Source organism: Papio anubis, chromosome 12, assembly GCF_008728515.1.
Source record: "Papio anubis isolate 15944 chromosome 12, Panubis1.0, whole genome shotgun sequence".
NCBI lineage: Eukaryota > Metazoa > Chordata > Mammalia > Primates > Cercopithecidae > Papio > Papio anubis.
In genome coordinates this window covers 10618069-10632492 of record NC_044987.1, presented here as the reverse complement: position 1 = coordinate 10632492, position 14424 = coordinate 10618069, and the positions used below count along the sequence as shown (strand labels likewise).

The following is a 14424-nucleotide window of genomic DNA, read 5'->3' as shown; positions in this document are numbered from 1 at the left end:
ATGATGGGCAAATGATTTCACCCTCAGGCACTTAATATCCTCATCTGTAAAACCAAGGGATTAAACTTGAACTTTATTAACACTTTTGAATTCCACTCAGAATTCCTAGAGGAACATCAGTGCCGTTTCATCAGGCCTGAGTTTCTTTAAGTTGTTGAGTTACCTGGTATTAGGAAGACTTGTGTGACTTGCACAGTGGAATCTAATCTCTCTGTCTTTCTTCAAGTTTGTTTATGCTGAATGTGATCTGTGGAACAGGGTTGTAGCACCACCTAGAAGCTTGTTAGAAATGCAGAATTTTAGTCAATACCAGGAACTACTTTATTTAACAAGGCTCCCAGGTAGCATGCGTGCACATTGAAGTTTGAGAAGTAAAGGCTTAGTATTTTCATGAAATAGGCTTGTATCCAAGTCTGCCATCTAGATAGACCCTACCTATGTAATCTCAGAAAATAGTTTTCTAAGGACCATGAAACTTGTATAGTTAACCTCTGTGCACACAGTGCTGCAAGTTTACATTTATTATGCAGAGCATTTATTGTTTATCTCCTTTTTTCTCACCCTTCAGCTTCCAGACTGGGGCTTGAGGACTTAGTGCAGGGCCTTCTAAAACAAAAAACAAAATGAACCAAAAGAAACAAAAAAAAAATTATCAACCTGTCTTTTGTCCTCTTTAAAATAAGACAACTACAGTTTTAAAGTGGCATGGTTTTATTTTTCCACTTGGGCTCCTGCACAATGAAATGTTGTGCCAACTGTAAATTCCTCGAATCTAAACAAGTGTCAGTCTTCATAATCAGCAAATGGCATTTTGGCACATTTGTTGAAACCCCATTTCAAGCCTGATGCTTTATGTTTTGGGAAAGTATGAAGAGCCATCTGTAATTTCAGAAACTGGTGGTCCAGGCAAGGAGCCCAGGAGAGAAGCTGTTCTCATCTCCCATTGGTTGCCTTTATCTAGTACTTGTTTCCCCACAGCAGCAGACTTGGCCACAGGAAAAGTGGCAGATACCATTCCCTCAAGGTTCTTCCACTCAAACAGCCCAGGAGCTCCCCTGGAGAGTTCTCTGTTCTACATAGACTTATTAATGAAATTCATGCCCTGTCTTCCCCAACTCTAACACAGTCCTCCTCAGGGTCACTAAGCATCTGCTCTTCCTCTCCCAACTCACATCAGTTGCTTCCTTAAAAACAGTCCATCTGCTTTCTGGAGTATCGATTGACCAGGAGAAAACCAAGGGAAAAAAAAAAAAACCGTGCAGTGAACTATGTATTTTATCAGTTTTTGCCTCATATATTTTGATATTCTCCTAAGTGCATACACATTTAAAATTATTATACATCCTTGGAAAGTTGACTCTTTTATCATTATTTAATGCTCAACTTTATCCCTGATTGTTGTTGTTGTTGTTCTGAAGTTGACTTTGTCTGAAATTTATGTAACTACTGCAGATTTCCGCTGATTGATTTTGGCAGGGTATATCTTTCTCCATCCCTTCACTTTTAGCCTATATGAGTCTTTTTATTTAAAGTGGATTTTTGGAAACAAGATATGGTTGGGTCTTATTTATTTGTTTTTGTTTGTTTTTAATCCACTTTGGCAATCACTACTTTTAAATTATCTACCCATATCATTTATATTTAGAGTAATTATTGATAAAATTAGGTTAATATCTACCATGTTTGTCAACTGTTTACTATTTATTGCATTTTTCTCTTTGACTTTTATTTTTGTCTTTTCTCACTTTAACCAGGCATTTTATGTGATTTCATTTTATCTCCATTCAATATATCCATCATGTTTCTTACGAATACTTTTAGTTGTGCCTCTGGAGTTTGCAATATGCATTTATCACTAATTTAAGCCCACCTTCAAATTACACTATATCACTTTACATGTAGTGCAGTTACCTTATAACAGAGCATTCCTAAGTCCGTCTTCCCATCCACTATGACATCACTGCCATTAATTTCACTTATATCTATATTTTAACTACCCAATTGTTACTATTATAACTTTAAACAGTTATCTTTCAGATCGATTAATAAGAATATGCATTTCACTTTTATTTCTTCCCTGACATTTACTTTCTTTACATAGATCTGAGTTTCTTACCTGTATCCTTTTTCTTTTTCCTGAAGAATTTGTCTTAATACTTCTTGTAGAACAGATCTGTGGGCAATGGAATCCCTTAGTTTTTCTTTTTGTCTGGGAAAGTCCTTATTTCTTCTTCACTTTTGAAGCTTAATTGTGCTGAACATATAGCTCCGTGTGTGTGTGTGTGTGTGTGTGTCAATTTTTTTTTTTTTTTTTTTTTTTGAGACAGAGTCTTGGTCTGTCACCCAGGCTGGGGTGCAATGGCACGATTTTGGCTCACTGCAACTTCCACCTCCTGGGTTCAAGTGATTCTCCTGCCTCAGCCTCCCGAGTAACTGGGACTACAGGCACATACCACCACACCTGGCTAATTTTTTGTATTTTTAGTAGAGACAGGGTTTCACCACGTTAGCCAGAATGATCTCGATCTCCTGACCTTGTGATCCACCTGCCTTGACCTCCCAAAGTGCTATGATTACAGGCGTGAGCCACCGCATCCAGCCGTCTTGTCTTTTAACACTTTAAATATTTTACTTCAATCTCTTTTAGCATGAATAGTTTTTGGCAAGAAACATGCTGCTATTCTTTTTCCTCTATAGGTAAAGTGTTCTCCCCCTTCCACTCCGCAGACTTCTTTCAGGATTTTCTCTTTGTCTTTTGTTTTCTGTAGTTTGAATATTATAGTTGTAAATGTAAGCGTTTTTACCCTAAAAATCTACTGAATATTACAATACCTCAAAAAACGATTGAAGTGAATGAATGGATTTTACAGTACATAAACTACACTTCATTAAGCTTTTTTTTTTTAAAAGGTAGAATAAAGGCTTAAAAAAGCATGGATTCCAAACTCCATACAGAGTTTGATATCTGACAAAGGTTTTAAATATATATATATATAATCTCATGTAAGCCTGACTGTATTCCTATACAATTCCACTTTCAGCTTTATGACTATGCTTACTATTATTTAAGAAGAATTGCCTAACATTATACCCTCATCCCTCCCTGAGACTCTGTCTATTTACAGACCCTCACTGCATTACTGAGTTCTTCCCCACACCTCACCTCATTTTCACATCTCACCATTAAGGATGTCTGTTTGTTACATCACTTAGTAATAAAAACTGGTTTATGTGCAAAACAAACAAACACAAACTTTTAGCTTTAGATAGACAATAGAAAAAAAAAAGTTTTCTACCTCGTAAGTTCCAAAAAGTACAATTCTGTAAATGAAGTGTCAGTGAAGTGTGGAGATTTGGTAGATCAGACTACATGGAGGCCAGTTTCAACTATAACATGCAAAGAGTTTGGAAATCACCATTCTCATTATTACCACAAGAAAAAGCTGAACGAACATGATATGGTTTGGATTTGTGTCCCCGCCCAAATCTCAGGTGGAACTGTAATCCCCAGGGTAGGAGGTAGGCCTGGTGGGAGGTGACTGGAAGATGGGGGTGGATTTTCTCATTTGGTGCTAACGCATGTTTTCTGCTTTACTGAGGTATGATAGACAAATAAAAATGATCAGTCTGTGTCTTTTGATTGGAGAATTTATTTCATTTACATTTAAAATAACTATTGATAAGTGAAGACTTATCACTGCCATTTTAATTATTTATGTTTGTTTTGCAGTGAGCTTGTTCTTCTCTTGCTTTCTTCCTTTATTTGATTTTTTATTTTTTGGTTTGATTATTTTCTCTTTATCTTTGGAGACTTTTCTTTGTGGTTATCTTAAGACTTTCATAAAAATATCTTGTGGTTAAAACCATCTGTTTTAAGTTAATAGCAATTACAACTGCATACAAAAACTCTATGATTGAAAGTATTACTGTTTTTTACTTTTAAAAATAAAAATATGAATAGCTACTTGTTTTGAATATTAAAAACAAAGATTATAATACTTTATTAATAAATTAGCTGAATTATCTGGTTTTGGGAGAATCTGTAATCACTATTACATAAAACCATTAAAATGAATGTTACAGATATAATTAATACACAGCTACATATTTTCCATTTTGTACCAAATCTTTACTCTAAACAGTAATCATCTTATCATAATGTTCAGGTGTAAATAAATATATGAATGACACTACCACCCTGGTACAAGATACATAGAGTTGCACACATTCAAAACAACCCTATCAGTTATGATAGACTAAAAATTAGCACATCTGCTGTTGTGATTTCTTAATGTCCATGGCTAAATAGACACACATTAAACAAAGAAGATATTGTAAAATGAAGCTGTAGTTCAGGCAGATCAGTTTATCTGAGGAATACATCAAAATATTCTCTTGTAACTATATCTATTAGAATGCATGATCAAAGGACATGGTGTGACGTTTAAAGGCATAGATTCTGAATTTTGGTTCAATAATTTCTGAAGCTCCAATAACTGATAGTTGGTTCCAAATGGCCTTAATATTGATTGGGACACCAAATACTTTCAGGCTTACATTTCCATTGAGAGATGTAAACTAGTGATTCATTTTAGACATTTAACTACTCCATATGATTCCAAGGACTGGTTCAGTATTCTAACCTGTTATGGTTACCTGACTTATATCCCAACAGGTTATAGGCTTTGAAAGTGGGAGTGGGATCAGATAGAAGCATGAAATTTGTTTAGGAATTAGTGATGATTGAGGATTCCAAATCATTCAAGAGAGTTTCCAAGGATTCAAGTCCCTGATATTGCTTTCATTTCCATCTCTCCCCAGTAAAAATGCAGAAAATTTTCAGTTCTATATTCCTCTACTAGATAGATCACACCTCTTCCATAGAAAGCATCAAATTTTCAGGATGCCAAGAACTTTTCCACCAGGAAAAAAAAAAATGATAGGAAGGGAGGAAGAACAAAAGGAAGAAAAGGAAATAGCAGCTTCAGATATGTGTCACCCAATAAATAGCCATCATTATACTCCTTTCCATTTGGGGCTTGCAGCCTACTTCTTCTCCACTGGGTTGTCGCAGATAAAGGAAGAAACATGATTGACAATTCACCGCAGACCCTTATCTTGCCAAGAAACAACAAAGCACCTGTCATTGGATCAAGAACGCCTAGACTTAAGCTTGCTATTTATAAACAGAAAATTTTGCTGAAGGATTAGTTGAGGAATCAGTTGTTGCTAGACTATGTCTTGACTTACTTGAATACCTGGAGTAGGAAAAAAAAAGGAATTAAATTAAGCAGACTTAAACAAAGATGATGGAAATAGAATGCAAATTTCCCCACAAGTCATACCATGGCAAGAGAGCTCTTCTGAGAAATATGTAGTAAACTTTCTAGTGGGACTGTTTCCCTAGGAAACAGAACATGAGCTAAATAAGTTTCTCTCACTCTCTCTGTTTGTTCCTCTGACGCTTTCTGTTATTCTTATTGTTATTATTGAGACGGACTCTCGCTCTGTCACCAGACTGGAGTGCAGTAGTATGATCTCGGCTCACTGCAACCTCTACCCACCTCGTTTAAGCAATTTTGCCACCTCAGCCTCCAAGTAGCTGGCATTACAGGCACATGCCACCATGCCCGGCCAATTTTTGCACTTTTAGTAGAGGTGGGGTTTCACCATGTTGGCCAGGCTAGTCTTGAACTCCTGACCTCAAGTGACCCACCTACCTCATCCTCCCAAAGTGCTGGGATTACAGGCATGAGCCACCATGCCCAGCCTATCTCATTATATTTTGATGCCATAATCTTGTCAGGGAATCCACGATAAAAACAGTAATGGCCATAAGGTTATACTGAAGGCTTAATCAAATATCCAAATGAATCTATTAATAATTTGTCTCTCATCCAGAGACAGCTGCTTTCTGTATAGAGTCACTTTGGGAAGCAGTGATGATGTAGTGGAAAGACAGCTAAACCTGGGAATGCCTGGGCTCTTCTACTGTCTAACTTTAGAAAAGCCAGAATTGCTCTGAGGTTTAATGTCCTTATTTGTAAAGTGGAGTTAAGAAAATCCACCTTACACAGCTCTTAAGAATTAATTAGAACTACATAAAAGTGTATTGGAAAACTAGAACAACTGCAAATGTTAGGTGCTATTAATTATTAATGAGTATTTGAAAATCAAAATTAGTAATAAACTTATTTGTCTTTATAACACAAAGGGAGAAGCCATATTATTCTGGATTTGAGATACAACTCTATCATTAACCCACTCTGTTACCTTGGTTATGTTAATTAGAGTCTTTGAGATTAAGCTTTCTACTATAAAAAATAGATAGAAATAAATTTTTGGTAAATATTGAGATATATTAAATACAGAGCCCTCATCACAATTCCAGTATATAACAAATCCACAGAAAATGTTAGCTATTATCTAAAATGTGATGTACTTACTAAGACATCCCAACAAACCACGTTCATCCTCTGAGCCTCTATCTGAGCAGTGTCTGTACACCCTCCACAACCTGCTTTTCTCCTCTCTTAAAAATACTAAAGTCTAGTGTTAAAGGGATAGAAAACACCTGTTATGTGATCTCTAAAACTAAATGAGGTATTTATCAATTGGGCTCTAAAGTCAAGACTGGAAATGACCAGGAGGAAATAGGACATGAAGACTTTTCCTACCTTAATATAAAGCAATGATGTGAATGCATCTGGAAAGAGTGTCATTGCCAAGCAATGGGTACCTTTCCAAGCAAGGCTGTCTTAGAAAGCAGAGGCAAACAGAGGGCACAATTTCCTAATGATTGAGGGCACAGGAAATGGAATTAAACAAATCTGTCACATACTAGCTTTTTAAGCATGAGAAATGTGCTTGATTTTTCTAAGCTTCACTTTCCTATCTGTAGATAAGAACGGTAATAATAATAGTAATTTCTTTTTATAGGTATACTTTAAAAATAAATAATAAATTTTAAAATGCTGAACCTGTCCTTGGTATTACAATGGTAACAGTTTTGTAACCTTTGTAACTACTTTTGTAACTGCTATGGGCATATTCATAATTGCTTTTGCTTTAGGGGTTAGTTGAATTATCATCATTAATTTAAAGCTCCACTTGTATGGTGTTAGGTCAGAATCATTGAAAAGTTTTATGGTGGAAATAAAATCAAATAATTTCATACTAAGAAAAAACTTAAAGGTTTTTGAATTCATGTTATTCATTCAAATTGAGAATATCCTTAATGGTATACCTGAAAGATGGTTCTCTTTAACTCTTCTTGAATTACTTCCAGTGATGAGATCATTACATCAAAAGGTTGCTTATTTCATTGATGTAAAATTTCTAATAATTAAAGAATTATTTTTTACATTGAAAATAAATCTATCTTTCTATCTGCCCATGGTTCTTGAGTCTGTGTAAAACAACTCCTACCAAGTCTACCTACCAGCTTTGCAAGCATTTGAAGACCACATTAAATCTCTTTCTCTTCTTTTGGTGCAAGACTCAAATCTCTGTAATTCAGCATAGCCTAGTGCTTAAAAGAATTGGCTTTGAAATTACAATCTCAGCTCATTTACTTTCTAGTTGTGTAATCTCTAGATTATTTAATCTGTTGTCCAGTTTCTTTGTCAAGTAATACTATCTACTTCCTAAAGTTTCATTTGGAGATTAAATGTAACAATGAATTAAATACATTAGCATGACAGTTTATGGTAAGTACTTACAGTGGATTGTTAATTAAATAATAACAGTTTAGTTGATTGTTTTTTGGTTTATAGCTCCTCTATTTATACTGGTCATCTTCCCAGCAATGTGTCCAGTATGTGAGACTGTTTTTCTGTAGGAGTAATGACCTGAAGATACATCATGATAGTAGATGCATAATAAATAACTACTGATTAGGCTTCTGTCTTGAATAGTGATGTTTATTAGAGCTAGCCATATAGTCACATGCATGTATACATAATTTGAAAAGTGATGAGGCAAGTGGTAACACAAACTATCATGAGATCGTGAACTTATGATATTGATCTGAATTGGAGCAAAGACTTGAAGGTGTAACGGACAACCAAAGGGATAGCAATGCAAGCGATCTAATGTTAAAACTAGTGTTTTTCTACTATGCAAACAGTCTTGGGGGAACATATTTCCCACTTTAGAGCATCACTTTCCAATGATATTATTACTGTTATCTCATGATTGGGTGATGAATGCTACTGACAAACTAATTGCTCCCTCAGAGCTATCACTGAGTCCCAAGTAGGGCTTAAGGGGTTCTGAAAAGAAATTTCAAGAAAGCAATCCAGAGAGAGTGAGTGTGTACGGGTCTTGATTGTACAAATCCTATGAGATTTGATTCTTTATAAATAGGAGAATTAAGGCTCCTTTGGCTGGAGCACGCTGTACTCTGCTGAGAAAAAGTAAATGTGAGATCTTGTTATAACAGTTGGGAAACTTGACTGTGTTCTCAGGTGGACAGTGTGAGTGTTCAAACTTCTACCTATGTCTCACTGTTAGCCTCTTCCCCTCACACACTAATGGGTTCACACATGGAGATCTTCCTTGTCTTTGGTGACTTCTTTCTGAAATGGACTTAAAAATCAAATTATGGAATCACAGGATATCATGGTGTTTGATCATAGGCAAGAACCAGATGCTCTCCCTCTTGCCTTTGCTGACCAAAGAGATGAAAGCTCACAGGAATCTGTGTTGCTCAGAGAGACGATTCAGGTGTGGCTAGAATTAATAACAAGGGGCAGACTGCAGAAGCATTTCTTCCCCAGAATGTCACTGTTTCTATAATGTCTTTACTTTGCCCAGTTCTTGGGTAATATGTGGGTGACTCATTCTGGCTTGGTCGTTCTCTTTAGAGATGCTTTTCCATGACACTTGCCACAGCTTATGATTGGGATCCCTATGTTGAATGTGGCTCCGCAACTTGAAAGCTCCTTAATTGGAGCTGATACTAAGGTCTAGTGTTAAAGGGATAGAAAATACCTGTTATGTAATCTCTAAAACTAAATGAGGTATCAATTGGGTTCTAAAGTCAAGATTGGAAATGACCAGGAGGAAATAGGACATGAAGACTTTTCCTACCTTAATATAAAGCAATGATGTGAATGCATCTGGAAAGAGTGTCATTGCCAAGCAATGGGTACCTTTCCAAGCAAGGCTGTCTTAGAAAGCAGAGGCAAACAGAGGGCACAATTTCCTAATGATTGAGGGCACAGGAAATGGAATTAAACAAATCTGTCACGTACTAGCTTTTTAAGCATGAGAAATGTGCTTGATTTTTCTAAGCTTCACTTTCCTATCTATAGATAAGAATAGCAATAATAATAGTAATTTCTTTTTATAGGTATACTTTAAAAATAAATAATACGTTTTAAAATGCTGAGCCTGTCCTTGGAACACAGTAAGTATTCATTAAATGGTGTGCGTGTGTGTGTGTGTGTGTGTGCGTGTGTGTGTATTACCATTATTATTACTGAGTAATGAGAGATCCCTGAATCTTTCAGGTGCTATACTCTGCTCTTAACTTATGTAAACTACCTCATTAGTGCTGTTCTTTGCCTTTCTTTACATGGATCACTGTATTTCTTACTTCATTACGGGAACATGAATTGGATGCTTTCCTTGCTGATACTGCTTCTCAATATTTCAGTCATCTTAAGTCGGCTTAGAAACAGAAGAACCAGAACAGCATCTCTTATTAGAGTTGGAGATCATTGACCTTTCAAGTCTAGAAAGATGTAATCTGAAGAGTATGTAATCTTAAATCTATTCAATGATGTTATTTAATAAAATATTTTTTGCAAATAATTACAGGATACAGACATTAAAGGAAGGTACTTAAGAATTAAGTTTAAGATACATAAAATAAAGGGAACTAAGCTATGAAGATGCAAAGGCATAAGAATGATACAATGGACTTTGTGGACTTGGGGGGAAGAGTGGGAGTGGGGCAAGGGGTAAAATACTACAAATACGGTGCAGTGTATACTGCTCAGGTCATGGGTGCACCAAAATCTCACAAATCACCACTAAATCATGTACTTATGTGACTAAAAACTACCTGTACCCCAATAACTTATGGAAGAAAAGAAAAAAACTTTTCATTAGGGTTCATAGTTTTGCCAGACATTTTAGCAGATACTTCATAAACTTTAATACTAGGATATTTGTGTTACCGATGTTATAATAAGTATGATTTCCATTTGGCAGATGATGAAACTAAGTCTATGAAAGACGTCATGTAAATTGTTTTAACAAGTATAGCTAATAAATGGAAAAGCCAGGATTCATATTAAGTTTTCCAGTTTCTAACATAATTATTTTTCTATTAGGTTGCAGAGGACAATGGATAGTAGAAGTTTCTTATGTAAAGACATCACAAGAGTTCAAATAGTAAATATGCTCAAAAAGAATAAATCCATGGTACATAGGCTTCGAACTTAAGTTGAAGTGTTTTAAATATGCCTCTCAACTTCTCATCCTGCAGAAGACAAGCATCTGCCTTTACAAAGCATTCCTTCCATGAGCTGAATAGACTGACTCTAAAATAGGCATTTCCTTATTATCTGATTTTTTTTTTACATGGATCTCTCTCTTGCCTTTCCTAAGAAGGCAGTTCGTTTCTTGTTAAAAACATAGCCAAAGCACTCATCAGCAAAAAGCTTGAGAACTTGACATTGGTATTTAGACTTCGGTGTCTTGGGTACCTTTTCAAGGTTAGATGTTTTCACAGTCATGAAGAATCTCTCGGTGGTGTCCGAATTCATCCTGCTGGGCATCCCGCACACAGAGGGTCTGGAGACTATGCTCTTGGTCCTGTTTTTGTCCTTCTACATCTTCACCCTTATGGGGAACCTGCTCATCTTGCTGGCTATTGTCTCCTCCACTCGGCTTCACACGCCCATGTACTTCTTCCTGTGCAAACTGTCTATTTTTGACATATTTTTCCCTTCTGTGAGTTCCCCTAAGATGCTGTGCTATCTTTCAGGGAATAGCCGAGCCATCTCCTATGCAGGCTGTGCATCCCAGCTCTTCTTCTACCATTTCCTGGGCTGCACTGAGTGTTTCCTGTACACGGTGATGGCCTACGACCGCTTTGTTGCCATTTGTCACCCTCTACGCTACACTGTAATCATGAGCCACAGAGCGTGCGTCATCCTAGCCATGGGGACCTCATTCTTTGGCTGCATTCAGGCCACCTTTCTGACCACTCTCACCTTCCAATTGCCTTACTGTGGCCCCAATGAGGTGGACTATTATTTCTGTGATATCCCAGTCATGCTGAAGCTGGCATGCGCAGATACCTCCGCCCTGGAGATGGTGGGGTTCATCAGCGTGGGCCTCATGCCCCTCAGCTGTTTCCTTCTCGTCCTCACCTCTTACAGTCGCATCGTCTTCTCCATCCTGCAGATCCACTCTGCCGAGGGCCGACGCCATGCCTTCTCCACCTGCAGCGCCCACCTCACTGCCATCCTGCTTTTTTACATGCCAGTGGTCCTCATTTACCTGAGGCCAACCCCCAGCCCCTGGTTGGATGCAACTGTTCAGATTCTGAATAATCTGGTCACCCCCATGCTGAACCCCTTAATCTACAGTCTCAGGAATAAGGAGGTGAAATCATCACTAAGGAGGGTCCTACATCAGCTGGGCTTCCTCCCTGAGCAGTTGTAGAGAGAAACAAGTAACTACCACTTCAACCACACTTCACAGCTTATAACAATTTTTTATTTGGTGCTCACAAATATTTTTGAAATTGAGGGCACAGGTATTATTATTTCCATTTTACAATGTGGAGACTAACACTCAAAGTAACTTGTCCAGGGACATGTAAGGAGTGAATGGCAGAATGAGGACTCTAGAGCTGGCTTTGTGACTCTGGGGCCTGTGCTCTCTTGAGGAAATCATACTGAGAGAGAGAGAGAGAGAGAAAAAAAAAAAACTCTTCTCAGCAGGCAGAACAGCTTGGAGCTTCTGCTTCTCAATCTGTATTTTCTTCATCCTCCCACATCCCCTCCTCCTCTTCATTTCCCTCCCACTGTGACATTTATTCATCTTGACTGCAGTGACTATATCCTCAAATGCCTGCATTGGATAAGTCCTTATTTTTATTCATCTACAAGTTGTTAAAAATGTTATTCAGTCCAAAAGGAATGAGGAATGCCTCCTACAATATGGATGAACTTGAAAAGCTAATGCTCAGTGGGAAAAAAAAGCCAGACACAATAGGTCACATATTGTATGATTCCATTCCTATTAAATATCCAGAGCAGGTAAATCCATTAAAACAGAGGAAATTGATTTTTTTTTTTTAGTTTGATTGTGGGGTGATGAAAATGTTTTGGAACTAGGTAGAGGTGATGACTGCACAACTCTGTGAATGTGCTATGTACAATATGAATGTGAATGTACACAACTCCACTGATTTGTTCACTTTAAAATAGTTCATTTTTTGTTATGTAAATTGTACCTCAATTTAAAAAAATCACTCTCTCAAAAAAAAGAAAAAAAAGAAAGAAAAGAAAAAGTGGGTTTTTTGTTGTTGTTGGTGGTGGTGGTGGTGGTGCATGCCAATTGATTTAAATAGAATCCTGTTACTTCTGAACCATAAGGAAGTTGTACAAAGAGAAAGGCTTCTGACTGGGACCTGAGGCAGTCTCCTATGGGTAAAGCAGAGATACTAGTGTGCTGTGTCACTTCCAAACCCTGCCTGCCGTGTTTAGACCTGGAAACAGGCCCTGGCTGTGAAGATGCAGCATGTGAGTGAGATGCGAAGGTAGGTAGGGGAATCCAAACAAGGGCAACTGTGCTGTGATCCTGAAGGGGTGACCTGCCCCTCCACACCTGTGGGCGTTTCTCATTAGGTGGAAGGAGAGACTTGAGAAAAGAAATGAGACACAGAGACAAAGTATAGAGAAAGAAAAAGTGGGCCCAGGGAACCGGCGCTCAGCATACAGAGGACCCGCACCGGCACCGGTCTCTGAGTTCCCTCAGTATTTATTGATCATTATCTGTACCATCTTAGAAAACGGGAAGTGGCAGAATAATAGGATCATTGTAGGGAAAAGGTCAGCAGTAAGACATATGAATAAAGATCTCTGTGACATGAATAAGTTTAAGGAAAAGTGCTGTGCCTTGATATGCATATGAAAACATCTCCATAAACCTTTTTAGTGCATAAAGAGCAGCATTGCCACTAGCACGGCCCACCTTCAGCCCTAAGGCTGTTTTCTCTTTTCTCAGTAAATAGAACATACTATCAGGTTTTACACCCAGATGTTCCATTGCCCAGGGGCGGTCAGGAGACAGAGGCTTTTCTCTATCTCAACCGCCAAGAGGCCTTCTTTCCTCTTATACTAGTCCTCCTCAGCACAGACCCTTCACGGGTGTCAGGCTGGGGGACGATTAGGTCTTTCCCTTCCCATGATACCATATTTCAGACTATCACATGGGGAGAAACCTTGGACAATACCTAGCTTTCCTAGGCAGAGGTCCCTGCGACCTTCTGCAGTGTATGTGTCCCTGGGTACCTGAGATTAAGAGAATGGTGATAACTTTTCACAAGCAAGCTGCCTTCAGGCACTTGTTTAACAAAGCACACCCTGCACAGCCCCAAATCCCTTAAACCTTGAGTCACCACAGCACATGTCTCTTGCAAGGACAGGGTTGGGGGTAGGGTTACAGATTAACAGCATCTCAAATACAGAACAAAAAGGAGTCTCTTATGTCTACTTCTTCCTATATAGACACAGTAACAGTCTGATCTCTCTTTTCCCCACATTTCCCCCTTTTCTTTTCAACAAAACCGCCATCGTCATCATGGCTCCTTCTCGATGGTCGCTGTCTCTTTGGAACTGTTGGGTATACCTGTGGACTAACAGCCTGGCTGGGACCCAGGGCAGTCTCCTATGGGTAAAGCAGAGATACTAGTGTGCTGTATCACTTCCAAACCCTGCCTGCCGGGCTTAAACCTGGAAACAGGCCCTGGCTGTGAAAATGCAGCATGTGAGTGAGATGTGAAGGTAGGTAGGGGAATCCAAACAAGGACAACTGTGCTGTGATCCCACGTTAGAAAGTCTGGCTTTGAGTAGGGCACAGTGTCTCACATCTGTAATCCTAGCACTTTGGGAGGCTGAGGTGGGTGGATCACCTTAGGTCATGAGTTCAAGACCAGCCTGGCCAACATGGTGAAACCCCATCTCCACTTAAAAACAAAAATTAGCTGGTCATGATGGTGGGTGCCTGCAGTCCCAGCCGCTCAGAAGGTTGAGACGGGAGAATCCCTTGAACCCAGGAGACAGTGGTTGCCGTGAGCCAAGATTGCGCCACTGCACTCCAGCCTGGGTGACAGTGAGACCCCATCAAAAAAAAAAAAAAAAAAAAAAAAGAAAGTCTTGCTCAGTACAACGAAGAGGC

At 38.4% G+C, this 14424-nt stretch overlaps 1 protein-coding gene across 1 annotated transcript; it reads left to right on the top strand.

Annotated features, from left to right (window-relative positions):
* Positions 1–9753: 9753 nt before the first annotated feature.
* Positions 9754–12623, top strand: LOC101001371 (olfactory receptor 149-like). The gene has a single exon (XM_021926678.2). The coding sequence runs from the start codon at positions 10747–10749 to the stop codon at positions 11680–11682; it is 936 nt and encodes a 311-aa protein (XP_021782370.1). The 5' UTR covers positions 9754–10746; the 3' UTR covers positions 11683–12623.
* Positions 12624–14424: the final 1801 nt, after the last annotated feature.